The sequence below is a fragment of the Hordeum vulgare genome, chromosome 1H (assembly GCF_904849725.1).
Source record: "Hordeum vulgare subsp. vulgare chromosome 1H, MorexV3_pseudomolecules_assembly, whole genome shotgun sequence".
Lineage (NCBI taxonomy): Eukaryota > Viridiplantae > Streptophyta > Magnoliopsida > Poales > Poaceae > Hordeum > Hordeum vulgare.
Genome location: NC_058518.1, coordinates 457,950,395 through 457,977,637, shown reverse-complemented (window position 1 = coordinate 457,977,637; position 27,243 = coordinate 457,950,395). Strand labels below are relative to the sequence as shown.

At 43.5% G+C, this 27,243-nt stretch overlaps 3 protein-coding genes across 3 annotated transcripts; all 3 read right to left on the bottom strand.

The window, feature by feature from the left end:
• Window positions 1–211: 211 nt before the first annotated feature.
• Window positions 212–1,998, bottom strand: LOC123414429. The gene is made up of 2 exons (XM_045106658.1): window positions 756–1,998; window positions 212–570 (listed from the first exon to the last, which is right to left on the bottom strand). Exons 1-2 carry the CDS (start codon window positions 1,879–1,881, stop codon window positions 476–478), a joined length of 1,221 nt encoding a protein of 406 aa, XP_044962593.1. The 5' UTR covers window positions 1,882–1,998; the 3' UTR covers window positions 212–475.
• Window positions 1,999–11,654: 9,656 nt separating this feature from the next.
• On the bottom strand, window positions 11,655–13,441 carry LOC123414413. The gene is made up of 2 exons (XM_045106657.1): window positions 12,199–13,441; window positions 11,655–12,013 (listed from the first exon to the last, which is right to left on the bottom strand). Exons 1-2 carry the CDS (start codon window positions 13,322–13,324, stop codon window positions 11,919–11,921), a joined length of 1,221 nt encoding a protein of 406 aa, XP_044962592.1. The 5' UTR covers window positions 13,325–13,441; the 3' UTR covers window positions 11,655–11,918.
• A 12,015-nt stretch (window positions 13,442–25,456) lies between these two features.
• On the bottom strand, window positions 25,457–27,243 carry LOC123414397. Its single transcript, XM_045106656.1, has 2 exons — window positions 26,001–27,243; window positions 25,457–25,815 (listed from the first exon to the last, which is right to left on the bottom strand). Exons 1-2 carry the CDS (start codon window positions 27,124–27,126, stop codon window positions 25,721–25,723), a joined length of 1,221 nt encoding a protein of 406 aa, XP_044962591.1. The 5' UTR covers window positions 27,127–27,243; the 3' UTR covers window positions 25,457–25,720.

Sequence of the window (27,243 nt, the reverse complement as noted above, 5' to 3'; positions counted from 1 at the left end):
TATTTGGAGAGAACTAGTCTAGTTTTCTCCAACTACAATTATTTTGATACAAAGGGAGAACATTACTGTGTGATCCATTCACAAGAGTATGCAGCTGCTAGCACTATTTAAAATTTTAAATATGCTACTTTGTGTGGAGAGAAATGTATAATTATGCATAAAACTTTCAGCCAATTTGTTTTACATAAAAGACAACTTTCCCCAGCTTAAATGGAATCAGGGTTTGAACATTGAACAACAAAAACATCCATAGCATGGCTAACAAAAATAGAGAATTAACAAGACATGATAACACAAGTCTAGCATCACCCATCAAACTCACACCAGTATCCCATCTAATTAACTTTGAAAACCAACGAAAGACAAGCACCAAAACAGCAAACTGAATTTCAATGCTTGAGACTTTTGCTTCCTCGTTGCTATGTCAAGCTTCACTTGATGCTTCAGCCACAATTCCAGACGCCAACTCTTCAATCTAAACTTCTTCAATGCTTGAGACTTCTGCTTCCTCATTGCCATGCCCAGGTTCTTCATCACTTGATGCTTCAGCCAGAACACCACCAGCCGCCGCTGAAGAAAGAAACAATCATGGAAGAACAAGCAGTCAGTATGCTGAGAAAGCATCATAGTGTCTGCTGATTACACATTCACTATTTTTATTTGTGCCACCTGCGACTGAAATATATTACAAGTAATTAACATCTATTCCCAAATCACAACTATATATAAAAAAAGATGTTAATTAAGGTACATACCTGGAGGATGGTAGAAGCTGACGTAGGGAAAGAGGGTCCATCTGACATGTGGATGTTGATCCAGCTTGCTTGAGAGCATCTTCAAGCTTAGTGACTTGAGATCAATTTCGTAGGTGCCGAGACTTGTGGTTACAAAAATGATGTCAGTACCCTCGACGGAGCCAACCAACTCTGGTGATACTGTGAAATCACTAGCGGGAAGAATAGTCTGGAGGTCGATGTCTCTCGGTTGTGTCCAGGACACACCTCCATCGGGATCCACCTCCCTCCACCAGATGGAGAGGCAGAAAAAGAAGAGGTGTGCAATCCCCAGCCTGCCGTCTTCCCCCACCATGAGGATAGGACTGTTGCTGGCATCCTCCATCTCTTCCGGATGATGAATCTCTGACAGACAAGAGGTTCCAAAGTTGTATTCGAGAATACTGCAATCTTCAACATCCTGGTCCCGGAACAGGAGGAAATAGAGCGCGTCTCCTGCGAGTACACTAGGCGTGCAGAAACAGATTTCATCTTCATCCTCAAACATACCAATGTCGGTGACGGCCGGAGAGCTCCAACTAGCCGTCTCCGATGAGTAGACGGACGCCGTAGCAACCTGCTCTTCCTGGTGAAGGATGACGAAAACAACGCGGACTGGACCCGATTGGCAGTCACCGTGGCGGCAGTTGTCCGCAGCACAGAGCACCGAGGCAGACCAGCTTCCCGTTGCCGACATTTCGTTTTCGAGGCTGCCAAACACCGTTTGTCTGCCCGTGATGGGGTCCCAGACGACCAGCCTTGCCATATTCGCATCCTCATCCAAGTACCGAAGGAGGACCCGGCCGTGGCGACAATCTTCCACGGAATAGTGGTGCTGGGGGTCGAGGTCACGCGCGAGGAAATCCGTGGTAGGCCATAATTCGGCGCAGGGTTCCGGCCAGTTTTGGAAGAAGCCAAGCATGGGAGGTGTTTGGTGGAAGTCGCCGTAGCGGCGACGGAAGCCGTCGCCGGCGAGGAGGCCGCGCCATGGCTTGCAGACGAGGGAGGAGCGGAGAAGATTACCAGGCTCGTCCTTAGGGAGGCGGATGAGGATCTCCTCCACGAGCTCCTCCATCTCGCCAAGCTCCCGCACAAGCACCGCCGCCATCGTCGCTTGTGTTGTGCCTGCGGCCGCCGAATTGGGTGCTAGGGTTTGGAGTCGGGAGAGGACGAGTAGGACTGAGGGGAAATTTCAGACTATCTGTCTGCCGCCCCACCTACTCTTTTTCTTTTCTTAGGGTGCCCCATCTACTCTTACTATTTTCCGTTTCACAAAACAGTCCTTGAAAAGCTAAAATATCAACCGATATGCAACTCAATTGAGATAGTTTCTTTCTTTTAGCTGTCAAAATGGAATAGAATAGAGCCATCTCAGGATGTACAGAAACCTGTTACTAAGATCGATAAAAAAAGTTTATCCTCTGACTCCCCCCTTCTGAAAATTTCATTTCATGTCGCGTAATTTGTTAGGAACACATGCCAAAGGGGGTTAAACGAGGAATTTTTGGATGATTTTACCCATCGCCTACCAGATCCCGCGCGTCGACACGCACTTCAAATTCACATGCATGCAATGACCTACCGCATCCCGCGCATGTTACCTTATATCCATATCTTTGTATGTCGCTCTAGTTAACCCGTGTAGGCCATCGCTCATTCCAAAACGAAAAGGATCCTTTAAAGCTTACTAATTCGTCACGATGCGTGTTGCCACCCGGTATATTTTTATGATACAGTGGTAGAAATTTTCATAAATACAGAATCACAAAACATGTTGATTAAATTTGTCCACCACTAACGAATACATCGTTTCTTTTTTTTTCACAAATACGCAAAGCTTGTGTATTGTTCATTGATAGGTAGAAAGAGTATGTACACACAAGGTTGGCACACGAGTGCAACAACCTGAGAAGAACAAGAGGAGATGCTTATCCCCAAGACAGAAAAAAAAAACATGAAGCTAGTTCAGGGCATCCACAATGTAGTGTTTTGCTGCCTCTAAAGACCGCCTCTAAGACTTTAAAGCAGGCACCATACACTGCACATCCAGCCTCTAAGCTAAAAAATGTTGGAGTCGCCTCCATGCTAAGAGGCTGCCTCCAAGCTTCTTCTTTGATTTAAATAATATAGTGGTTCTACTTGTCATTTCCGTGGCCCCGGAGCTCATCTAGGTGAGTTTATGAGAGAAAGAAATATATTATATTACATCTGGGGTAAATGCTTAGAGGCTGCAGCATCTTTATACATTGTGGTGTTTTGAGCAAAGTTTAGAGGCAAGCATGTGAGTCCCGCATTAGAGGCACGACTGTTAGACTTAAACACAAGCTGTGCACGGAATGTGCATGTGATAAGTAGGAATAGGAATCCATGTATGAGTTTGTCGACTGATGGATATACACGTATTCGAGTAGGACAAGAGCTGGTATCCGAGTAGTGCTTTAATTGCTAGCTTGTCCTATTTATATGTGTGTAACCTGCCTATGATGAGTTCAGATCAATACAAAGTGATTAACGGAAGCGACACGATTCCCGTGGCAATCATCTCGACGCCCTGTTTCTCGCGTTGCTTTGACCGGATAGTTTCGATCAGCAAGAGCTCATATAGTATACGTGCACGTCCAGCAGGAATTGCTCTCATACGTGCGTCGGCTAGCTAGCTTAAGGAATCCATCCTCCAGGGAGCTAGCTTGCTTGGTACGTGTGACTGCAAAACCAATACGCTAGGCCAAAAGTACAGGTTGACGAATCGCGACGTATATATACAACGAATCTCGGCGTAATGTATCTCATCCAGTTCATCAGCGAGCTTCGTTCGTCATCGTCGTTCGTCGTCGGTCATTGCCTCTCGTCGGAAAGTACTCGGCGTTAGGTATGGGCCATCAATGGTATCTAGAGCAAGGTTGATCTTCTAGTAACGGGAGATCATGTCAGACGAGGAGAAGGACAAGAAGCTGGCGGAGTACACCGGTGTGGCTAAAGTATTTGCGGCTCCGACGAGTTCGTCGTACCCATGATTTGAACGTGAGAACTTCGGGGTCTGAAAGGCCCTGATGGAGTGTGGTCTGCGCGCCAACGTGTTGTGGGATGCAGTTGATCCAGGAGGCGCCGCTTTCAAGAAGGAGGGAGCTGAGCATCGGAAGGATCGACAGGTGAAGTCGGCGATTTATTCGGTGATTCCGATGGATGTCTTTCAACACGTGATTGCCAAAGAAACAGCGAAGGAGGTGTGGGATACCTTGAAGCTCATGTTTGAGGGACAGAACCATGTCAAACAAGCCAATCTTCAAACTCTCTTAAAGAACTATGAGACTTTGGTCATGGATGACAATGAGTCCGTGGACGCGTTCGCTTCACGGGTTGCTACTCTCGTCAATCGGATCCGCGCACTTAGAGAAAACCTCACGGAGGCCTCGGTAGTCCATCGGTTCTTGCGCGAGGCTCCTCCTTGGTACCTGGAAACTGTCACGACGATCGAGCAGTGCGTCGATCTCGCGACCCTGTCCATTGATGATCTCGTCGGACGCTACAAGGCTCACGGCGAGCGTATGCGGTACAGTCTCGGGGACGGGAGCAACGATGAGCTTGTCATGCTCACACGGGCTCAGTGGCAGGCGCTGGACTCAACGAGAGAAGGTGAGGGCTCTAGCAGTTACGCTTGCCAAGATCGTGTGCCAAACGAACAAAGTCAGAAGGACGCCGGTGATGGCGTTCCGAAGAAGAAGAAGAAGCTTGACAAGCGCAAGATCAAGTGTCAAAATTGTGGCATCATGGGGCACTTCAAGTGGAAGTGCAAGAATCCCCAAAGAAGAAGGCGTTCATGGCCCAGCAAGGATATGAAGGTGACATGATGTTGATGTGTGAACTCGAGAATGAGGAGGATCCAATTCTTCAAGTGTCGGCTAAAGAAATTGCCGCACTCCGTGAAGGAAAAGTTTGCTCTCAAGATCATGGTTTGGAAACCGGTATCGATGCTACGTTACAAAATACAGCTATACAAAGGATAAGATCAAGCCTAACTGATCCGCATATTACATCTCAACAGAAAACAAACGCACGCGTTAATATCCCTATACATATATTTCATCAGTATCGAGATGATATTTTGAACCTAGCTTGTTGCAAATAGAATCTTAACGTATATCTATAAGAATAGTCGAATACACCATCAGTAACTTAAACGAACATCCTTTAATCAGTACCTCCGTCTGTTATGAGTTCATGGGTAATAGCAGTAAACGGGAATATTTAGTCTACTCACATAATTCAAAGGCTTACAGATTCCTGTTTTTACCCTATAACCCATCGCGAAACGCACCTGCAAAATTAATTGTTAGTTAACTTGTCAAAGGGATTGTATTTGAGGATTCCTAAAATATTTTAGGCTTTTTAGCAACCACAAAGATCTCACTTAATAGTTAATACTGATAATGTCACCTCATTGTCCTTGTTTGAAAATCTCCAGATTTCATGGCTATTAAAATTCCAATTGTTAATGTTTAGTGAAACCCAGAGAGAATACTAAAAGTGGTATATTTGCATGACATTTCTCAAATAATGGATGTAGTGGTAACCTATTTTTACTTGCTTGTTGGATAGAATTATTTATCGAATTAATTAGTTAATCTATTATTATTCATAGATATCATATCATCTATGTTTCGCTTTCATGTCACAAGAACTGATGGGATTCTGGCAAATTTGCGAACAAAAGATTTTTTGCTAAATGTTTCTCAGGCTCTGCTACTGGTGTTCACTCACTTTGCTGACAAACATGTAGTAGTACAAACAGGAAATTTCAGATTGTCCATTTTTATTTTGAATGGTAGCTTCAATCATCAAGAATTCTGATTGCCATCTTCAGATTGCCCACCAGGCTTAAGTACAGCGTGTATCTAAGCCATATGGTTATATGCACGTCTTAGGATATATTTTTCAATTCTGCAGGTCTGATGTAAATTACATCACAAGTACTTAGCTTCTTGCTTACCCTCCAGTCCTGACTATATAGGATAATTTTGTACTTGATCTATCTTTTACTTTGTTTTATTAAAAAGTAAATATAGTTTAATGAACCATTTTATTTTTTATTTGGTTGGCACTACTGAGATATCTGCTTTCTTGCATATGCGAGCATTTGATATCGTGAGATCGTAAGATCAATATTACGGACTATTTATGTGTTAGTATTCTGGGGTTCCTTGCTAGCTAATACCCATATATTACATATTTATCGCTCTTTGATAGTTACAAGGGTTATTGACATGAAATGGTCTCGTATGCTTCATATAATATACACACTGTAAGTTCTTTGTTTATATGCCTATGGTTTTTGCCACCTTGGAACCATACGTGTGTGCACGTACGATGGAGCTATGTAGAAATAGTTGTTTCAACAATGGTAAGGTACAACTGCGCAGCAATTCGCGGCTTTCCTTCTAGTTACTAGGATCCCAATATCACATTTGCTGCAACATGCCCATAATCAGCTCATTTGTATGGGGCAAAAACCTGATAACACTATCACTATGCAAGGTTCTGAAGGAGCTAATAGCTAGAACATAGATCAAATAATGGTTGTAAACTAACAACACATAAGATATCGAATAGGATTTGCCCAGAAAACATTTGAAAACAAAAATATGTACACTAAAATGAAATAAAATGCATAAGAGGAATAAGAATCAATCTGTTGCTTTTGTTTTGTGAAACATTGTCATACCTGCATGTGTTTTTTTCTATCTAAAAAAAACGGATTGCTATCCTACTACTGCGAAAACCGAAAAATGTTTATCTGGTAGAACATATTAGTAAGAAGGAAAAGTATTAAAATCAACCGGATGATTTCTCTCCCTCGCAAGCCGCTTTCTCCGTGCGACACGTACCTGTGGGTAGACCACATCTTTCCCCTCCATGCGACCAACCTTATCTCTTTCGCGTGACAGACGCCCTCCTCAGCTCGTTCTTTCTTCCTCGCATTTCCCCTTCCCAATTTATTTCTTCGACGCTCTGCCTCATGCCATGGTTGCGCCTTCTTCTCTCTTCCTGCCCTCTCCCTCCGGATCCCACGAAGGTGTGTTACTGTTGCAAAGTGGCACCGCAGCGCTGCAGCGACGAACGCGGTGACGGCAAGCTTTTTGCTGAGAAGAGCACGCCATCGGGGTTCGCAACAACCATGGTGCTCCAACCCACCTCGCCGCAGCAGTCGCCATTCACTGCATCGTCGTTGTTGCGCGCTGCAGCTCCAGTGAAGCATTACCTGAGCTGTGACAGGCCGTCGGTGCTGCGTTGCAGCACCGCCATGTTCGCGCTCCATTGAAGCATCGTTGGAGCTCGCCGGTGCTGCGTTGGAGCCCCCGTCATGCATGAGTTCGTGCTTCAATGGCGCATCATTGGTGCTGCATTGGAACACCGCCACGCTGGCATGACACTGCAATGGAGCATCATCGTAGATGCAACGGGTCACTGCTGAGCACCGTTGCGCCGGTGTGGCGGAGCATCGCCGGAGCTGCGGCTGACACAGCCCCCTAGTAAGAATATGTTTCTTTGCGAGGGTGTTAGCTCACATGCATCAAGAAAGTAACTACTCTCTGTCTCTCTCCCTCCCTCCTCCCCTTAGGTTAAACCTCAGTAAGTCAAAGCCCATCGTTAAATTAAGTATTGATTAAGCCTTTAGATTAAATTAATTCCAGCAAACTTTTTCCAATATGCTAATGATCTGAGCCACATATATATGTTAAGAAATGTCCTATTCAAGAAAATCCTCAAGAGGATAAGCTTACGTAGTACCAACCAAAGGCATGAGTTTGCCAATAGGCAAGCATTTCACATAGTGAAATAAACCTAACAAGGACAAGACCAAGTCATCAACCCCATACCAGCCGAAGGGGTGCGTATGTGTACCTCACCTTAAGAGGTCATCAATCGAGTTGTTTAGAACGATAAACATGAATGAGAGAATGTCATGTGTAATTCTAGCAAAAATATGTAGATTAAATCCCATGCTGCCAACCCCCCCCCCCCCCTCCCCCCACACACACACGCACACACGCAACAGGCAACACGCACACACACCATGTGCGTTTCAAGTACTTTCGGTCCTTACTCCTCCTACTAATACGTGTTGACCATTTTTCTACTTTTATAATTACTCCCCTAAAAATTAACATTGACATCATTAAAAAGTCTAGAAGTCGCTTGGTGCGTTTCGATTGCTAGCCGTGAGCTATTCTATGAGCGACACATGTGTCTACTTTTTTATCTAATTAATTTAATTTAGGATATTTTTTAACGTAGTTCACTTTCAGTTTTGTAGTGCTTTTATATCATTAAAAAATAGCACACTATAATGTGTAAGGTATTGCCTTGCTAAATAAATCAGTGTACATTTGCAACACATGTGCCCAGCTTTTTCTCTGGTTCTGATTTTTTTCACAGTTTATCCCTAATTTTGTAGTGTGTTTAGACCACTGAAAAAAGCATCATATAGCTTTCTAAGCAGTGCCACAGTGAATAAATTAATGTGTAATGTTTTGCAAATTGGTTTATACTAGACTAGATGTTTCTTATGGACTTCGAAAACTGTGCAGTCCCACCCAATCAAAAGCTACTAAGCTAGGAGCCACCAGGTGCGTTTCAAGTGCTTTGGGTCCTTACTCCTCCAACTGGCACATGTTGATCATTTTTCCTCAACTTTCGTGAAAAATAATTAGACCCCTAAAAATTAACGTTGAAACCATTAAAAAGTCTAGAAGTCGCTTGGTGCATTTCGATTGCTAGCAATGAGCTATTCTATGAGCGACACATCTGTCCACTTTTTTCTCTAATTTAATTTTGGATTTTTTAACGTAGTCCACTTTGCAGTTTTGTAGTGCATTTAGATCTTTACAAAATAGCATGCTATAATATGTAGAGTATTGCCTCGCTAAATAAATCAGTGTACATTAGTGACATGTGTGTCTACCTTTTCCTTTGGTTTGGTATTTTTCACCCAGTTTATTCCTGATTTTGTAGTGTGTTCAGACCACTGAAAATACGTTCTTATAGCTTTCTGAGCAGTGCCTCACTAAATAAATCAATGTGTAATGTTTTGCAATCACGTATTTTAGAGATGGCATTATTTTGCAATAACGCACTAATTTTTTTCAAATTGGTTTATACTAGACAAGATGTTTCTCATGGACTCCAGAAACTGCACAGGTCCCACCCTATCGCTTCATCCTCACGCACCGATCTGGTGTAATAGTGTCTTCTTCTCTTCTTCCTTCTCTCGGTGAGGACCACCCTTCCCTATGTATCAAACACATCGAATCCCCATTGGTTGCCGAACGACGCCCCGCCTCTTTCCATGGCTGCAAAACACCGCATGCCCCGACTTTGCCCACTCCACCGCGGGGAGCCTACGGCCGCCAACGTGGATTTCCAGGGATGGGCTACATAGCATCATGGCATCCTCACATCCGTTCTCACCATCACGCTCTCTGTGTCAATGCATCTCCCCCTATCCACGGGATTCAACAGCACAAACTCAGCAACCACGTCGTTCTTCACTACCCGGCACAACTCCGTCGACCGTCGCCGATTTTGCCTACCTCGTCAACCTTAATTACCTCGGTCATCTCCGAGACTCCCCGGTTGCAACGCCTTGCCTCGACCGTTTCCACCTTGCCGACCGCCTCCACTACATTCGCCAACCTAATTACCTCGGTCGTCTCCTAGACCCCCAACCGCAGCGCCTTGCCTCGACCACTTCCACCTTGCGGACCGCCTCCGCTACATCGTGGCGATCACGACCCCGATTTCAACTCCGGTAACCTCTTCCCGCCTATTCGACCAAATGCAATTTTCTTTCTCGCTGTGACATGTGACTCTACTTCCTATGTGTTTTGTGAAAGTATTGTTTGGTCAGTTTCAGAGACTGCAATTTTTCAAATTTTGTAGGACATACATTTAAATACAATGCTTTTGCAAGGAAGAAGGCATGCACACATGTCGAATTTGATGCTTATCACTTGTGGACTGAGTACTGATAGTTTATAGTTAGCATACAAAGGTTGCTTGGCTAACATAATAGTTTTATCATCGAAAATGGTTATCAAATATTGCACCAATGAATGTCCATGAGCAAACTTTCTTAATAGTGCTTGCGGTATTAGAAGATTGTGTGGTAATTATATTTGATTAATGCTTCGATCTATTCAAAAGATCTGCATTTGTGTGTTTGATTGGTAATAGCAGATTTTGCTCAAGATATAAAGAACTAAAAAAATTATATTTTGTGAACACCTATTTTTATGGCCATCTCATGTTTATCTCTTTCTAAGATCAAGTACGAGTATGAGGCGTGGTTATTCATTTATGTGCACATTTAGGATACTATTTGAGTAAGTTGAGGATTTCAGTCTACATATGAGCTCACACCTTCTACAAAGTGAAGACTCAGATATATCAGGCTAATGGTTTTGCTTCTGTTCGATGTTTATCAATTTTTAATATTAAGTACAAGTATGAGATGAGGATATTCATCTATGTGCACACTTAGGCTACTATTTGAGAAAGTTGAAGATTTCAATCTACATATTACACCTCCTACAAACTGAACACACAAATAAATGCGGCTAATAGTTTTGCTTCTATTGTCTGTTTGTAGCTCTAACTAAATAAACATGTATTTTTTATTAGCTTATATATGCCGTGCTAGCAATTTACCTCCGAGTTAACATCCGAGTAAATAATGTAATCGACCTAGCAATTTGTACTTTTTTCGACAGTTTGTAATCTTCTCACACTACTTGGTAAAACTGAATAACAACAAATACACACGAGGAACCAACAAATTAAGTTGCAATTTAGCCAACAATAGACTCATACATGGGTGCGGCATGGCGCCATTCCTTCCGCCTGGTAGTCCTACTCATTTGTGCAAAATTTGAGTCAACAACAGATGTATCATCCATCTAAACATTGACCAATAGTATAAATAGGGCACACCAGCAATAGTGGAGAACCACTAGACTGAGCCAAGAAGCTAGGAGAGGAACAGGCGTACCGTAAGTCACAACATGCAAACAAGCTTCAGTAGCCCTTAAACTAAGAGAACATAGGATATGGGAGTTAACCGAATAGGATCTGGTCTTATCAGATTTATAGAGGGGGTAATTTATAAAACAAAGTAAGAAATGGCGGCATCTGTTCTTGCCAGATTGAGGTTTTTGAACATGGTCCCTTCTACGTCTGCTTTTCACATAAGATGTAAGAAGGTAATATAGGTTCCGCAGAAGCCCATGCAAGATACTCCTGCAAGAACGAATGGGTATTCAGTAGAGGCATTCTTTATGCTTCCATGATGATTACATATATTTTGTTCATATATATTGTCTACAGCATTTCAGGGTAGCAAACTTTCTCGCTCTAAAAGACCGAATTTCTCTTCGACACATATATCCTTTATGCAAAACAAATAAGAGGGCAAAAAAAGTGATCAATCAACAACAGCTTAAACTTAAACCATTGAACATACTAGTATATATTCATCGTGTTCACGAAGCAGCCTACTCCGTTATTGATTAAATTGCGCTGGAAAGACATCGACATCAGTAGACAAGTTGGCTATCAGTTGTAATGGTATCATAGCTCGGAGGCTCATTAGTACTTCCTCCGTTCCTAAATAATTGTATTTGGAGAGAACTAGTCTAGTTTTCTCCAACTACAATTATTTTGATACAAAGGGAGAACATTACTGTGTGATCCATTCACAAGAGTATGCAGCTGCTAGCACTATTTAAAATTTTAAATATGCTACTTTGTGTGGAGAGAAATGTATAATTATGCATAAAACTTTCAGCCAATTTGTTTTACATAAAAGACAACTTTCCCCAGCTTAAATGGAATCAGGGTTTGAACATTGAACAACAAAAACATCCATAGCATGGCTAACAAAAATAGAGAATTAACAAGACATGATAACACAAGTCTAGCATCACCCATCAAACTCACACCAGTATCCCATCTAATTAACTTTGAAAACCAACGAAAGACAAGCACCAAAACAGCAAACTGAATTTCAATGCTTGAGACTTTTGCTTCCTCGTTGCTATGTCAAGCTTCACTTGATGCTTCAGCCACAATTCCAGACGCCAACTCTTCAATCTAAACTTCTTCAATGCTTGAGACTTCTGCTTCCTCATTGCCATGCCCAGGTTCTTCATCACTTGATGCTTCAGCCAGAACACCACCAGCCGCCGCTGAAGAAAGAAACAATCATGGAAGAACAAGCAGTCAGTATGCTGAGAAAGCATCATAGTGTCTGCTGATTACACATTCACTATTTTTATTTGTGCCACCTGCGACTGAAATATATTACAAGTAATTAACATCTATTCCCAAATCACAACTATATATAAAAAAAGATGTTAATTAAGGTACATACCTGGAGGATGGTAGAAGCTGACGTAGGGAAAGAGGGTCCATCTGACATGTGGATGTTGATCCAGCTTGCTTGAGAGCATCTTCAAGCTTAGTGACTTGAGATCAATTTCGTAGGTGCCGAGACTTGTGGTTACAAAAATGATGTCAGTACCCTCGACGGAGCCAACCAACTCTGGTGATACTGTGAAATCACTAGCGGGAAGAATAGTCTGGAGGTCGATGTCTCTCGGTTGTGTCCAGGACACACCTCCATCGGGATCCACCTCCCTCCACCAGATGGAGAGGCAGAAAAAGAAGAGGTGTGCAATCCCCAGCCTGCCGTCTTCCCCCACCATGAGGATAGGACTGTTGCTGGCATCCTCCATCTCTTCCGGATGATGAATCTCTGACAGACAAGAGGTTCCAAAGTTGTATTCGAGAATACTGCAATCTTCAACATCCTGGTCCCGGAACAGGAGGAAATAGAGCGCGTCTCCTGCGAGTACACTAGGCGTGCAGAAACAGATTTCATCTTCATCCTCAAACATACCAATGTCGGTGACGGCCGGAGAGCTCCAACTAGCCGTCTCCGATGAGTAGACGGACGCCGTAGCAACCTGCTCTTCCTGGTGAAGGATGACGAAAACAACGCGGACTGGACCCGATTGGCAGTCACCGTGGCGGCAGTTGTCCGCAGCACAGAGCACCGAGGCAGACCAGCTTCCCGTTGCCGACATTTCGTTTTCGAGGCTGCCAAACACCGTTTGTCTGCCCGTGATGGGGTCCCAGACGACCAGCCTTGCCATATTCGCATCCTCATCCAAGTACCGAAGGAGGACCCGGCCGTGGCGACAATCTTCCACGGAATAGTGGTGCTGGGGGTCGAGGTCACGCGCGAGGAAATCCGTGGTAGGCCATAATTCGGCGCAGGGTTCCGGCCAGTTTTGGAAGAAGCCAAGCATGGGAGGTGTTTGGTGGAAGTCGCCGTAGCGGCGACGGAAGCCGTCGCCGGCGAGGAGGCCGCGCCATGGCTTGCAGACGAGGGAGGAGCGGAGAAGATTACCAGGCTCGTCCTTAGGGAGGCGGATGAGGATCTCCTCCACGAGCTCCTCCATCTCGCCAAGCTCCCGCACAAGCACCGCCGCCATCGTCGCTTGTGTTGTGCCTGCGGCCGCCGAATTGGGTGCTAGGGTTTGGAGTCGGGAGAGGACGAGTAGGACTGAGGGGAAATTTCAGACTATCTGTCTGCCGCCCCACCTACTCTTTTTCTTTTCTTAGGGTGCCCCATCTACTCTTACTATTTTCCGTTTCACAAAACAGTCCTTGAAAAGCTAAAATATCAACCGATATGCAACTCAATTGAGATAGTTTCTTTCTTTTAGCTGTCAAAATGGAATAGAATAGAGCCATCTCAGGATGTACAGAAACCTGTTACTAAGATCGATAAAAAAAGTTTATCCTCTGACTCCCCCCTTCTGAAAATTTCATTTCATGTCGCGTAATTTGTTAGGAACACATGCCAAAGGGGGTTAAACGAGGAATTTTTGGATGATTTTACCCATCGCCTACCAGATCCCGCGCGTCGACACGCACTTCAAATTCACATGCATGCAATGACCTACCGCATCCCGCGCATGTTACCTTATATCCATATCTTTGTATGTCGCTCTAGTTAACCCGTGTAGGCCATCGCTCATTCCAAAACGAAAAGGATCCTTTAAAGCTTACTAATTCGTCACGATGCGTGTTGCCACCCGGTATATTTTTATGATACAGTGGTAGAAATTTTCATAAATACAGAATCACAAAACATGTTGATTAAATTTGTCCACCACTAACGAATACATCGTTTCTTTTTTTTTCACAAATACGCAAAGCTTGTGTATTGTTCATTGATAGGTAGAAAGAGTATGTACACACAAGGTTGGCACACGAGTGCAACAACCTGAGAAGAACAAGAGGAGATGCTTATCCCCAAGACAGAAAAAAAAAAATGAAGCTAGTTCAGGGCATCCACAATGTAGTGTTTTGCTGCCTCTAAAGACCGCCTCTAAGACTTTAAAGCAGGCACCATACACTGCACATTCAGCCTCTAAGCTAAAAAATGTTGGAGTCGCCTCCATGCTAAGAGGCTGCCTCCAAGCTTCTTCTTTGATTTAAATAATATAGTGGTTCTACTTGTCATTCCCGTGGCCCCGGAGCTCATCTAGGTGAGTTTATGAGAGAAAGAAATATATTATATTACATCTGGGGTAAATGCTTAGAGGCTGCAGCATCTTTATACATTGTGGTGTTTTGAGCAAAGTTTAGAGGCAAGCATGTGAGTCCCGCATTAGAGGCACGACTGTTAGACTTAAACACAAGCTGTGCACGGAATGTGCATGTGATAAGTAGGAATAGGAATCCATGTATGAGTTTGTCGACTGATGGATATACACGTATTCGAGTAGGACAAGAGCTGGTATCCGAGTAGTGCTTTAATTGCTAGCTTGTCCTATTTATATGTGTGTAACCTGCCTATGATGAGTTCAGATCAATACAAAGTGATTAACGGAAGCGACACGATTCCCGTGGCAATCATCTCGACGCCCTGTTTCTCGCGTTGCTTTGACCGGATAGTTTCGATCAGCAAGAGCTCATATAGTATACGTGCACGTCCAGCAGGAATTGCTCTCATACGTGCGTCGGCTAGCTAGCTTAAGGAATCCATCCTCCAGGGAGCTAGCTTGCTTGGTACGTGTGACTGCAAAACCAATACGCTAGGCCAAAAGTACAGGTTGACGAATCGCGACGTATATATACAACGAATCTCGGCGTAATGTATCTCATCGAGTTCATCAGCGAGCTTCGTTCGTCATCGTCGTTCGTCGTCGGTCATTGCCTCTCGTCGGAAAGTACTCGGCGTTAGGTATGGGCCATCAATGGTATCTAGAGCAAGGTTGATCTTCTAGTAACGGGAGATCATGTCAGACGAGGAGAAGGACAAGAAGCTGGCGGAGTACACCGGTGTGGCTAAAGTATTTGCGGCTCCGACGAGTTCGTCGTACCCATGATTTGAACGTGAGAACTTCGGGGTCTGAAAGGCCCTGATGGAGTGTGGTCTGCGCGCCAACGTGTTGTGGGATGCAGTTGATCCAGGAGGCGCCGCTTTCAAGAAGGAGGGAGCTGAGCATCGGAAGGATCGACAGGTGAAGTCGGCGATTTATTCGGTGATTCCGATGGATGTCTTTCAACACGTGATTGCCAAAGAAACAGCGAAGGAGGTGTGGGATACCTTGAAGCTCATGTTTGAGGGACAGAACCATGTCAAACAAGCCAATCTTCAAACTCTCTTAAAGAACTATGAGACTTTGGTCATGGATGACAATGAGTCCGTGGACGCGTTCGCTTCACGGGTTGCTACTCTCGTCAATCGGATCCGCGCACTTAGAGAAAACCTCACGGAGGCCTCGGTAGTCCATCGGTTCTTGCGCGAGGCTCCTCCTTGGTACCTGGAAACTGTCACGACGATCGAGCAGTGCGTCGATCTCGCGACCCTGTCCATTGATGATCTCGTCGGACGCTACAAGGCTCACGGCGAGCGTATGCGGTACAGTCTCGGGGACGGGAGCAACGATGAGCTTGTCATGCTCACACGGGCTCAGTGGCAGGCGCTGGACTCAACGAGAGAAGGTGAGGGCTCTAGCAGTTACGCTTGCCAAGATCGTGTGCCAAACGAACAAAGTCAGAAGGACGCCGGTGATGGCGTTCCGAAGAAGAAGAAGAAGCTTGACAAGCGCAAGATCAAGTGTCAAAATTGTGGCATCATGGGGCACTTCAAGTGGAAGTGCAAGAATCCCCAAAGAAGAAGGCGTTCATGGCCCAGCAAGGATATGAAGGTGACATGATGTTGATGTGTGAACTCGAGAATGAGGAGGATCCAATTCTTCAAGTGTCGGCTAAAGAAATTGCCGCACTCCGTGAAGGAAAAGTTTGCTCTCAAGATCATGGTTTGGAAACCGGTATCGATGCTACGTTACAAAATACAGCTATACAAAGGATAAGATCAAGCCTAACTGATCCGCATATTACATCTCAACAGAAAACAAACGCACGCGTTAATATCCCTATACATATATTTCATCAGTATCGAGATGATATTTTGAACCTAGCTTGTTGCAAATAGAATCTTAACGTATATCTATAAGAATAGTCGAATACACCATCAGTAACTTAAACGAACATCCTTTAATCAGTACCTCCGTCTGTTATGAGTTCATGGGTAATAGCAGTAAACGGGAATATTTAGTCTACTCACATAATTCAAAGGCTTACAGATTCCTGTTTTTACCCTATAACCCATCGCGAAACGCACCTGCAAAATTAATTGTTAGTTAACTTGTCAAAGGGATTGTATTTGAGGATTCCTAAAATATTTTAGGCTTTTTAGCAACCACAAAGATCTCACTTAATAGTTAATACTGATAATGTCACCTCATTGTCCTTGTTTGAAAATCTCCAGATTTCATGGCTATTAAAATTCCAATTGTTAATGTTTAGTGAAACCCAGAGAGAATACTAAAAGTGGTATATTTGCATGACATTTCTCAAATAATGGATGTAGTGGTAACCTATTTTTACTTGCTTGTTGGATAGAATTATTTATCGAATTAATTAGTTAATCTATTATTATTCATAGATATCATATCATCTATGTTTCGCTTTCATGTCACAAGAACTGATGGGATTCTGGCAAATTTGCGAACAAAAGATTTTTTGCTAAATGTTTCTCAGGCTCTGCTACTGGTGTTCACTCACTTTGCTGACAAACATGTAGTAGTACAAACAGGAAATTTCAGATTGTCCATTTTTATTTTGAATGGTAGCTTCAATCATCAAGAATTCTGATTGCCATCTTCAGATTGCCCACCAGGCTTAAGTACAGCGTGTATCTAAGCCATATGGTTATATGCACGTCTTAGGATATATTTTTCAATTCTGCAGGTCTGATGTAAATTACATCACAAGTACTTAGCTTCTTGCTTACCCTCCAGTCCTGACTATATAGGATAATTTTGTACTTGATCTATCTTTTACTTTGTTTTATTAAAAAGTAAATATAGTTTAATGAACCATTTTATTTTTTATTTGGTTGGCACTACTGAGATATCTGCTTTCTTGCATATGCGAGCATTTGATATCGTGAGATCGTAAGATCAATATTATGGACTATTTATGTGTTAGTATTCTGGGGTTCCTTGCTAGCTAATACCCATGCATTACATATTTATCGCTCTTTGATAGTTACAAGGGTTATTGACATGAAATGGTCTCGTATGCTTCATATAATATACACACTGTAAGTTCTTTGTTTATATGCCTATGGTTTTTGCCACCTTGGAACCATACGTGTGTGCACGTACGATGGAGCTATGTAGAAATAGTTGTTTCAACAATGGTAAGGTACAACTGCGCAGCAATTCGCGGCTTTCCTTCTAGTTACTAGGATCCCAATATCACATTTGCTGCAACATGCCCATAATCAGCTCATTTGTATGGGGCAAAAACCTGATAACACTATCACTATGCAAGGTTCTGAAGGAGCTAATAGCTAGAACATAGATCAAATAATGGTTGTAAACTAACAACACATAAGATATCGAATAGGATTTGCCCAGAAAACATTTGAAAACAAAAATATGTACACTAAAATGAAATTAAAATGCATAAGAGGAATAAGAATCAATCTGTTGCTTTTGTTTTGTGAAACATTGTCATACCTGCATGTGTTTTTTTCTATCTAAAAAAAAACGGATTGCTATCCTACTACTGCAAAAACCGAAAAATGTTTATCTGGTAGAACATATTAGTAAGAAGGAAAAGTATTAAATCAACCGGATGATTTCTCTCCCTCGCAAGCCGCTTTCTCCGTGCGACACGTACCTGTGGGTAGACCACATCTTTCCCCTCCATGCGACCAACCTTATCTCTTTCGCGTGACAGACGCCCTCCTCAGCTCGTTCTTTCTTCCTCGCATTTCCCCTTCCCAATTTATTTCTTCGACGCTCTGCCTCATGCCATGGTTGCGCCTTCTTCTCTCTTCCTGCCCTCTCCCTCCGGATCCCACGAAGGTGTGTTACTGTTGCAAAGTGGCACCGCAGCGCTGCAGCGACGAACGCGGTGACGGCAAGCTTTTTGCTGAGAAGAACACGCCATCGGGGTTCGCAACAACCATGGTGCTCCAACCCACCTCGCCGCAGCAGTCGCCATTCACTGCATCGTCGTTGTTGCGCGCTGCAGCTCCAGTGAAGCATTACCTGAGCTGTGACAGGCCGTCGGTGCTGCGTTGCAGCACCGCCATGTTCGCGCTCCATTGAAGCATCGTTGGAGCTCGCCGGTGCTGCGTTGGAGCCCCCGTCATGCATGAGTTCGTGCTTCAATGGCGCATCATTGGTGCTGCATTGGAACACCGCCACGCTGGCATGACACTGCAATGGAGCATCATCGTAGATGCAACGGGTCACTGCTGAGCACCGTTGCGCCGGTGTGGCGGAGCATCGCCGGAGCTGCGGCTGACACAGCCCCCTAGTAAGAATATGTTTCTTTGCGAGGGTGTTAGCTCACATGCATCAAGAAAGTAACTACTCTCTGTCTCTCTCCCTCCCTCCTCCCCTTAGGTTAAACCTCAGTAAGTCAAAGCCCATCGTTAAATTAAGTATTGATTAAGCCTTTAGATTAAATTAATTCCAGCAAACTTTTTTCCAATATGCTAATGATCTGAGCCACATATATATGTTAAGAAATGTCCTATTCAAGAAAATCCTCAAGAGGATAAGCTTACGTAGTACCAACCAAAGGCATGAGTTTGCCAATAGGCAAGCATTTCACATAGTGAAATAAACCTAACAAGGACAAGACCAAGTCATCAACCCCATACCAGCCGAAGGGGTGCGTATGTGTACCTCACCTTAAGAGGTCATCAATCGAGTTGTTTAGAACGATAAACATGAATGAGAGAATGTCATGTGTAATTCTAGCAAAAATATGTAGATTAAATCCCATGCTGCCAACCCCCCCCCTCCCCCCACACACACACGCACACACGCAACAGGCAAGCACGCACACACACCATGTGCGTTTCAAGTACTTTCGGTCCTTACTCCTCCTACTAATACGTGTTGACCATTTTTCTACTTTTATAATTACTCCCCTAAAAATTAACATTGACATCATTAAAAAGTCTAGAAGTCGCTTGGTGCGTTTCGATTGCTAGCCGTGAGCTATTCTATGAGCGACACATGTGTCTACTTTTTTATCTAATTAATTTAATTTAGGATATTTTTTAACGTAGTTCACTTTCAGTTTTGTAGTGCTTTTATATCATTAAAAAATAGCACACTATAATGTGTAAGGTATTGCCTTGCTAAATAAATCAGTGTACATTTGCAACACATGTGCCCAGCTTTTTCTCTGGTTCTGATTTTTTTCACAGTTTATCCCTAATTTTGTAGTGTGTTTAGACCACTGAAAAAAGCATCATATAGCTTTCTAAGCAGTGCCACAGTGAATAAATTAATGTGTAATGTTTTGCAATGCTTTCTTGCATATGCGAGCATTTGATATCGTGAGATCGTAAGATCAATATTACGGACTATTTATGTGTTAGTATTCTGGGGTTCCTTGCTAGCTAATACCCATGCATTACATATTTATCGCTTTTGATAGTTACAAGGGTTATTGACATGAAATGGTCTCGTATGCTTCATATAATATACACACTGTAAGTTCTTTGTTTATATGCCTATGGTTTTTGCCACCTTGGAACCATACGTGTGTGCACGTACGATGGAGCTATGTAGAAATAGTTGTTTCAACAATGGTAAGGTACAACTGCGCAGCAATTCGCGGCTTTCCTTCTAGTTACTAGGATCCCAATATCACATTTGCTGCAACATGCCCATAATCAGCTCATTTGTATGGGGCAAAACCTGATAACACTATCACTATGCAAGGTTCTGAAGGAGCTAATAGCTAGAACATAGATCAAATAATGGTTGTAAACTAACAACACATAAGATATCGAATAGGATTTGCCCGAAAACATTTGAAAACAAAAATATGTACACTAAAATGAAATAAAATGCATAAGAGGAATAAGAATCAATCTGTTGCTTTTGTTTTGTGAAACATTGTCATACCTGCATGTGTTTTTTCTATCTAAAAAAACGGATTGCTATCCTACTACTGCAAAACCGAAAAATGTTTATCTGGTAGAACATATTAGTAAGAAGGAAAAGTATTAAAATCAACCGGATGATTTCTCTCCCTCGCAAGCCGCTTTCTCGTGCGACACGTACCGTGGGTAGACCACATCTTTCCTCCATGCGACTCAACCTTATCTCTTTCGCGTGAGACGCCTCCTCAGCTCGTTCTTTCTTCCTCGCATTTCCCTTCCCAATTTATTTCTTCGACGCTCGCCTCATGCCATGGTTGCGCCTTCTTCTCTCTTCCTGCCCTCTCCCTCCGGATCCACGAAGGTGTGTTATCGTGCAAAGTGGCACCGCAGCGCTGCAGCGACGAACGCGGTGACGGCAAGCTTTTTGCTGAGAAGAGCACGCCATCGGGTTCGCAACAACCATGGTGCTCCAACCCACCTCGCCGCAGCAGCCGCCATTCACTGCATCGCGTTGTTGCGCGCTGCAGCTCCAGTGAAGCATTACCGAGCTGTGACAGCCGCGGTGCTGCGTTGCAGCACCGCCATGTTCGCGCTCCATTGAAGCATCGTTGGAGCTCGCCGGTGCTGTGTTGGAGCCCCGTCATGCATGAGTTCGTGCTTCAATGGCGCATCATTGGTGCTGCATTGGAACACCGCCACGCTGGCATGACACCGCAATGGAGCATCATCGTAGATGCAACGGGTCACGCTGAGCACCGTTGCGCCGGTGTGGGGAGCATCGCCGAGCTGCGGCGACACAGCCCCTCAGTAAGAATATGTTTCTTTGCGAGGTGTTAGCTCACATGCATCAAGAAAGTAACTACTCTGCTCTCTCCCTCCCTCCTCCCTTAGGTTAAACCTCGTAAGTCAAAGCCCATCGTTAAATTAAGTATTGATTAAGCCTTTAGATTAAATTAATTCCAGCAAACTTTTTCCAATATGCTAATGATCTGAGCCACATATATATGTTAAGAAATGTCCTATTCAAGAAAATCCTCAAGAGGATAAGCTTACGTAGTACCAACCAAAGGCATGAGTTTGCCAATAGGCAAGCATTTCACATAGTGAAATAAACCTAACAAGGACAAGACCAAGTCATCAACCCCATACCAGCCGAAGGGGTGCGTATGTGTACCTCACCTTAAGAGGTCATCAATCGAGTTGTTTAGAACGATAAACATGAATGAGAGAATGTCATGTGTAATTCTAGCAAAAATATGTAGATTAAATCCCATGCTGCCAACCCCCTCCCCCACACACACACGCACACACGCAACAGGCAACACGCACACACACCATGTGCGTTTCAAGTACTTTCGGTCCTTACTCCTCCTACTAATACGTGTTGACCATTTTTCTACTTTTATAATTACTCCCTAAAAATTAACATTGACATCATTAAAAAATCTAGAAGTCGCTTGGTGCGTTTGATTGCTACGTGAGCTATTCTATGAGCGACACATGTGTCTACTTTTTATCTAATTAATTTAATTTAGGATATTTTTTAACGTAGTTCACTTTCAGTTTTGTAGTGCTTTTATATCATTAAAAATAGCACACTATAATGTGTAAGGTATTGCCTTGCTAAATAAATCAGTGTACATTTGCAACACATGTGCCCAGCTTTTTCTCTGGTTCTGATTTTTTCACAGTTTATCCCTAATTTTGTAGTGTGTTTAGACCACTGAAAAAGCATCATATAGCTTTCTAAGCAGTGCCACAGTGAATAAATTAATGTGTAATGTTTTGCAAATTGGTTTATACTAGACTAGATGTTTCTTATGGACTTCGAAAACTGTGCAGTCCCACCCAATCAAAAGCTACTAAGCTAGGAGCCACCAGGTGCGTTTCAAGTGCTTTGGGTCCTTACTCCTCCAACTGGCACATGTTGATCATTTTTCCTCAACTTTCGTGAAAAATAATTAGACCCCTAAAATTAACGTTGAAACCATTAAAAAGTCTAGAAGTCGCTTGGTGCATTTCGATTGCTAGCAATGAGCTATTCTATGAGCGACACATCTGTCCACTTTTTCTCTAATTTAATTTTGGATTTTTAACGTAGTCCACTTTGCAGTTTTGTAGTGCATTTAGATCTTTACAAAATAGCATGCTATAATATGTAGAGTATTGCCTCGCTAAATAAATCAGTGTACATTAGTGACATGTGTGTCTACCTTTTCCTTTGGTTTGGTATTTTTCACCCAGTTTATTCCTGATTTTGTAGTGTTTTCAGACCACTGAAAATACGTTCTTATAGCTTTCTGAGCAGTGCCTCACTAAATAAATCAATGTGTAATGTTTTGCAATCACGTATTTTAGAGATGGCATTATTTTGCAATAACGCACTAATTTTTTCAAATTGGTTTATACTAGACAAGATGTTTCTCATGGACTCCAGAACTGCACAGGTCCCACCCTATCGCTTCATCCTCACGCACCGATCTGGTGTAATAGTGTCTTCTTCTCTTCTTCCTTCTCTCGGTGAGGACCACCCTTCCTATGTATCAAACACATCGAATCCCCATTGGTTGCCGAACGACGCCCGCCTCTTTCCATGGCTGCAAAACACCGCATGCCCCGACTTTGCCCACTCCACCGCGGGAGCCTACGGCCGCCAACGTGGATTTCCAGGATGGGCTACATAGCATCATGGCATCCTCACATCCGTTCTCACCATCACGCTCTCGTGTCAATGCATCTCCCCTATCCACGGGATTCAACAGCACAAACTCAGCAACCACGCCGTTCTTCACTACCCGCACAACTCCGTCGACCGTCGCCGATTTTGCCTACCTCGTCAACCTTAATTACCTCGGTCATCTCCGAGACTCCCCGGTTGCAACGCCTTGCCTCGACCGTTTCCACCTTGCCGACCGCCTCCACTACATTCGCCAACCTAATTACCTCGGTCGTCTCCTAGACCCCCAACCGCAGCGCCTTGCCTCGACCACTTCCACCTTGCGGACCGCCTCCGCTACATCGTGGCGATCACGACCCCGATTTCAACTCCGGTAACCTCTTCCCGCCTATTCGACCAAATGCAATTTTCTTTCTCGCTGTGACATGTGACTCTACTTCCTATGTGTTTTGTGAAAGTATTGTTTGGTCAGTTTCAGAGACTGCAATTTTTCAAATTTTGTAGGACATACATTTAAATACAATGCTTTTGCAAGGAAGAAGGCATGCACACATGTCGAATTTGATGCTTATCACTTGTGGACTGAGTACTGATAGTTTATAGTTAGCATACAAAGGTTGCTTGGCTAACATAATAGTTTTATCATCGAAAATGGTTATCAAATATTGCACCAATGAATGTCCATGAGCAAACTTTCTTAATAGTGCTTGCGGTATTAGAAGATTGTGTGGTAATTATATTTGATTAATGCTTCGATCTATTCAAAAGATCTGCATTTGTGTGTTTGATTGGTAATAGCAGATTTTGCTCAAGATATAAAGAACTAAAAAAATTATATTTTGTGAACACCTATTTTTATGGCCATCTCATGTTTATCTCTTTCTAAGATCAAGTACGAGTATGAGGCGTGGTTATTCATTTATGTGCACATTTAGGATACTATTTGAGTAAGTTGAGGATTTCAGTCTACATATGAGCTCACACCTTCTACAAAGTGAAGACTCAGATATATCAGGCTAATGGTTTTGCTTCTGTTCGATGTTTATCAATTTTTAATATTAAGTACAAGTATGAGATGAGGATATTCATCTATGTGCACACTTAGGCTACTATTTGAGAAAGTTGAAGATTTCAATCTACATATTACACCTCCTACAAACTGAACACACAAATAAATGCGGCTAATAGTTTTGCTTCTATTGTCTGTTTGTAGCTCTAACTAAATAAACATGTATTTTTTATTAGCTTATATATGCCGTGCTAGCAATTTACCTCCGAGTTAACATCCGAGTAAATAATGTAATCGACCTAGCAATTTGTACTTTTTTCGACAGTTTGTAATCTTCTCACACTACTTGGTAAAACTGAATAACAACAAATACACACGAGGAACCAACAAATTAAGTTGCAATTTAGCCAACAATAGACTCATACATGGGTGCGGCATGGCGCCATTCCTTCCGCCTGGTAGTCCTACTCATTTGTGCAAAATTTGAGTCAACAACAGATGTATCATCCATCTAAACATTGACCAATAGTATAAATAGGGCACACCAGCAATAGTGGAGAACCACTAGACTGAGCCAAGAAGCTAGGAGAGGAACAGGCGTACCGTAAGTCACAACATGCAAACAAGCTTCAGTAGCCCTTAAACTAAGAGAACATAGGATATGGGAGTTAACCGAATAGGATCTGGTCTTATCAGATTTATAGAGGGGGTAATTTATAAAACAAAGTAAGAAATGGCGGCATCTGTTCTTGCCAGATTGAGGTTTTTGAACATGGTCCCTTCTACGTCTGCTTTTCACATAAGATGTAAGAAGGTAATATAGGTTCCGCAGAAGCCCATGCAAGATACTCCTGCAAGAACGAATGGGTATTCAGTAGAGGCATTCTTTATGCTTCCATGATGATTACATATATTTTGTTCATATATATTGTCTACAGCATTTCAGGGTAGCAAACTTTCTCGCTCTAAAAGACCGAATTTCTCTTCGACACATATATCCTTTATGCAAAACAAATAAGAGGGCAAAAAAAGTGATCAATCAACAACAGCTTAAACTTAAACCATTGAACATACTAGTATATATTCATCGTGTTCACGAAGCAGCCTACTCCGTTATTGATTAAATTGCGCTGGAAAGACATCGACATCAGTAGACAAGTTGGCTATCAGTTGTAATGGTATCATAGCTCGGAGGCTCATTAGTACTTCCTCCGTTCCTAAATAATTGTATTTGGAGAGAACTAGTCTAGTTTTCTCCAACTACAATTATTTTGATACAAAGGGAGAACATTACTGTGTGATCCATTCACAAGAGTATGCAGCTGCTAGCACTATTTAAAATTTTAAATATGCTACTTTGTGTGGAGAGAAATGTATAATTATGCATAAAACTTTCAGCCAATTTGTTTTACATAAAAGACAACTTTCCCCAGCTTAAATGGAATCAGGGTTTGAACATTGAACAACAAAAACATCCATAGCATGGCTAACAAAAATAGAGAATTAACAAGACATGATAACACAAGTCTAGCATCACCCATCAAACTCACACCAGTATCCCATCTAATTAACTTTGAAAACCAACGAAAGACAAGCACCAAAACAGCAAACTGAATTTCAATGCTTGAGACTTTTGCTTCCTCGTTGCTATGTCAAGCTTCACTTGATGCTTCAGCCACAATTCCAGACGCCAACTCTTCAATCTAAACTTCTTCAATGCTTGAGACTTCTGCTTCCTCATTGCCATGCCCAGGTTCTTCATCACTTGATGCTTCAGCCAGAACACCACCAGCCGCCGCTGAAGAAAGAAACAATCATGGAAGAACAAGCAGTCAGTATGCTGAGAAAGCATCATAGTGTCTGCTGATTACACATTCACTATTTTTATTTGTGCCACCTGCGACTGAAATATATTACAAGTAATTAACATCTATTCCCAAATCACAACTATATATAAAAAAAGATGTTAATTAAGGTACATACCTGGAGGATGGTAGAAGCTGACGTAGGGAAAGAGGGTCCATCTGACATGTGGATGTTGATCCAGCTTGCTTGAGAGCATCTTCAAGCTTAGTGACTTGAGATCAATTTCGTAGGTGCCGAGACTTGTGGTTACAAAAATGATGTCAGTACCCTCGACGGAGCCAACCAACTCTGGTGATACTGTGAAATCACTAGCGGGAAGAATAGTCTGGAGGTCGATGTCTCTCGGTTGTGTCCAGGACACACCTCCATCGGGATCCACCTCCCTCCACCAGATGGAGAGGCAGAAAAAGAAGAGGTGTGCAATCCCCAGCCTGCCGTCTTCCCCCACCATGAGGATAGGACTGTTGCTGGCATCCTCCATCTCTTCCGGATGATGAATCTCTGACAGACAAGAGGTTCCAAAGTTGTATTCGAGAATACTGCAATCTTCAACATCCTGGTCCCGGAACAGGAGGAAATAGAGCGCGTCTCCTGCGAGTACACTAGGCGTGCAGAAACAGATTTCATCTTCATCCTCAAACATACCAATGTCGGTGACGGCCGGAGAGCTCCAACTAGCCGTCTCCGATGAGTAGACGGACGCCGTAGCAACCTGCTCTTCCTGGTGAAGGATGACGAAAACAACGCGGACTGGACCCGATTGGCAGTCACCGTGGCGGCAGTTGTCCGCAGCACAGAGCACCGAGGCAGACCAGCTTCCCGTTGCCGACATTTCGTTTTCGAGGCTGCCAAACACCGTTTGTCTGCCCGTGATGGGGTCCCAGACGACCAGCCTTGCCATATTCGCATCCTCATCCAAGTACCGAAGGAGGACCCGGCCGTGGCGACAATCTTCCACGGAATAGTGGTGCTGGGGGTCGAGGTCACGCGCGAGGAAATCCGTGGTAGGCCATAATTCGGCGCAGGGTTCCGGCCAGTTTTGGAAGAAGCCAAGCATGGGAGGTGTTTGGTGGAAGTCGCCGTAGCGGCGACGGAAGCCGTCGCCGGCGAGGAGGCCGCGCCATGGCTTGCAGACGAGGGAGGAGCGGAGAAGATTACCAGGCTCGTCCTTAGGGAGGCGGATGAGGATCTCCTCCACGAGCTCCTCCATCTCGCCAAGCTCCCGCACAAGCACCGCCGCCATCGTCGCTTGTGTTGTGCCTGCGGCCGCCGAATTGGGTGCTAGGGTTTGGAGTCGGGAGAGGACGAGTAGGACTGAGGGGAAATTTCAGACTATCTGTCTGCCGCCCCACCTACTCTT

What these genes read in the sequence shown, in the direction of transcription:
- LOC123414429 (XM_045106658.1), bottom strand. Translation starts at nt 1,881, where the DNA reads ATGGCGGCGGTGCTTGTGCGGGAGCTTGGCGAGATGGAGGAGCTCGTG. An exon ending in CAGCTTCTACCATCCTCCAG is followed by an intron (nt 571 to 755) that starts GTATGTACCTTA and finishes TTCTTTCTTCAG; the next exon opens with CGGCGGCTGGTGGTGTTCTG.
- LOC123414413 (XM_045106657.1), bottom strand. Translation starts at nt 13,324, where the DNA reads ATGGCGGCGGTGCTTGTGCGGGAGCTTGGCGAGATGGAGGAGCTCGTG. An exon ending in CAGCTTCTACCATCCTCCAG is followed by an intron (nt 12,014 to 12,198) that starts GTATGTACCTTA and finishes TTCTTTCTTCAG; the next exon opens with CGGCGGCTGGTGGTGTTCTG.
- LOC123414397 (XM_045106656.1), bottom strand. Translation starts at nt 27,126, where the DNA reads ATGGCGGCGGTGCTTGTGCGGGAGCTTGGCGAGATGGAGGAGCTCGTG. An exon ending in CAGCTTCTACCATCCTCCAG is followed by an intron (nt 25,816 to 26,000) that starts GTATGTACCTTA and finishes TTCTTTCTTCAG; the next exon opens with CGGCGGCTGGTGGTGTTCTG.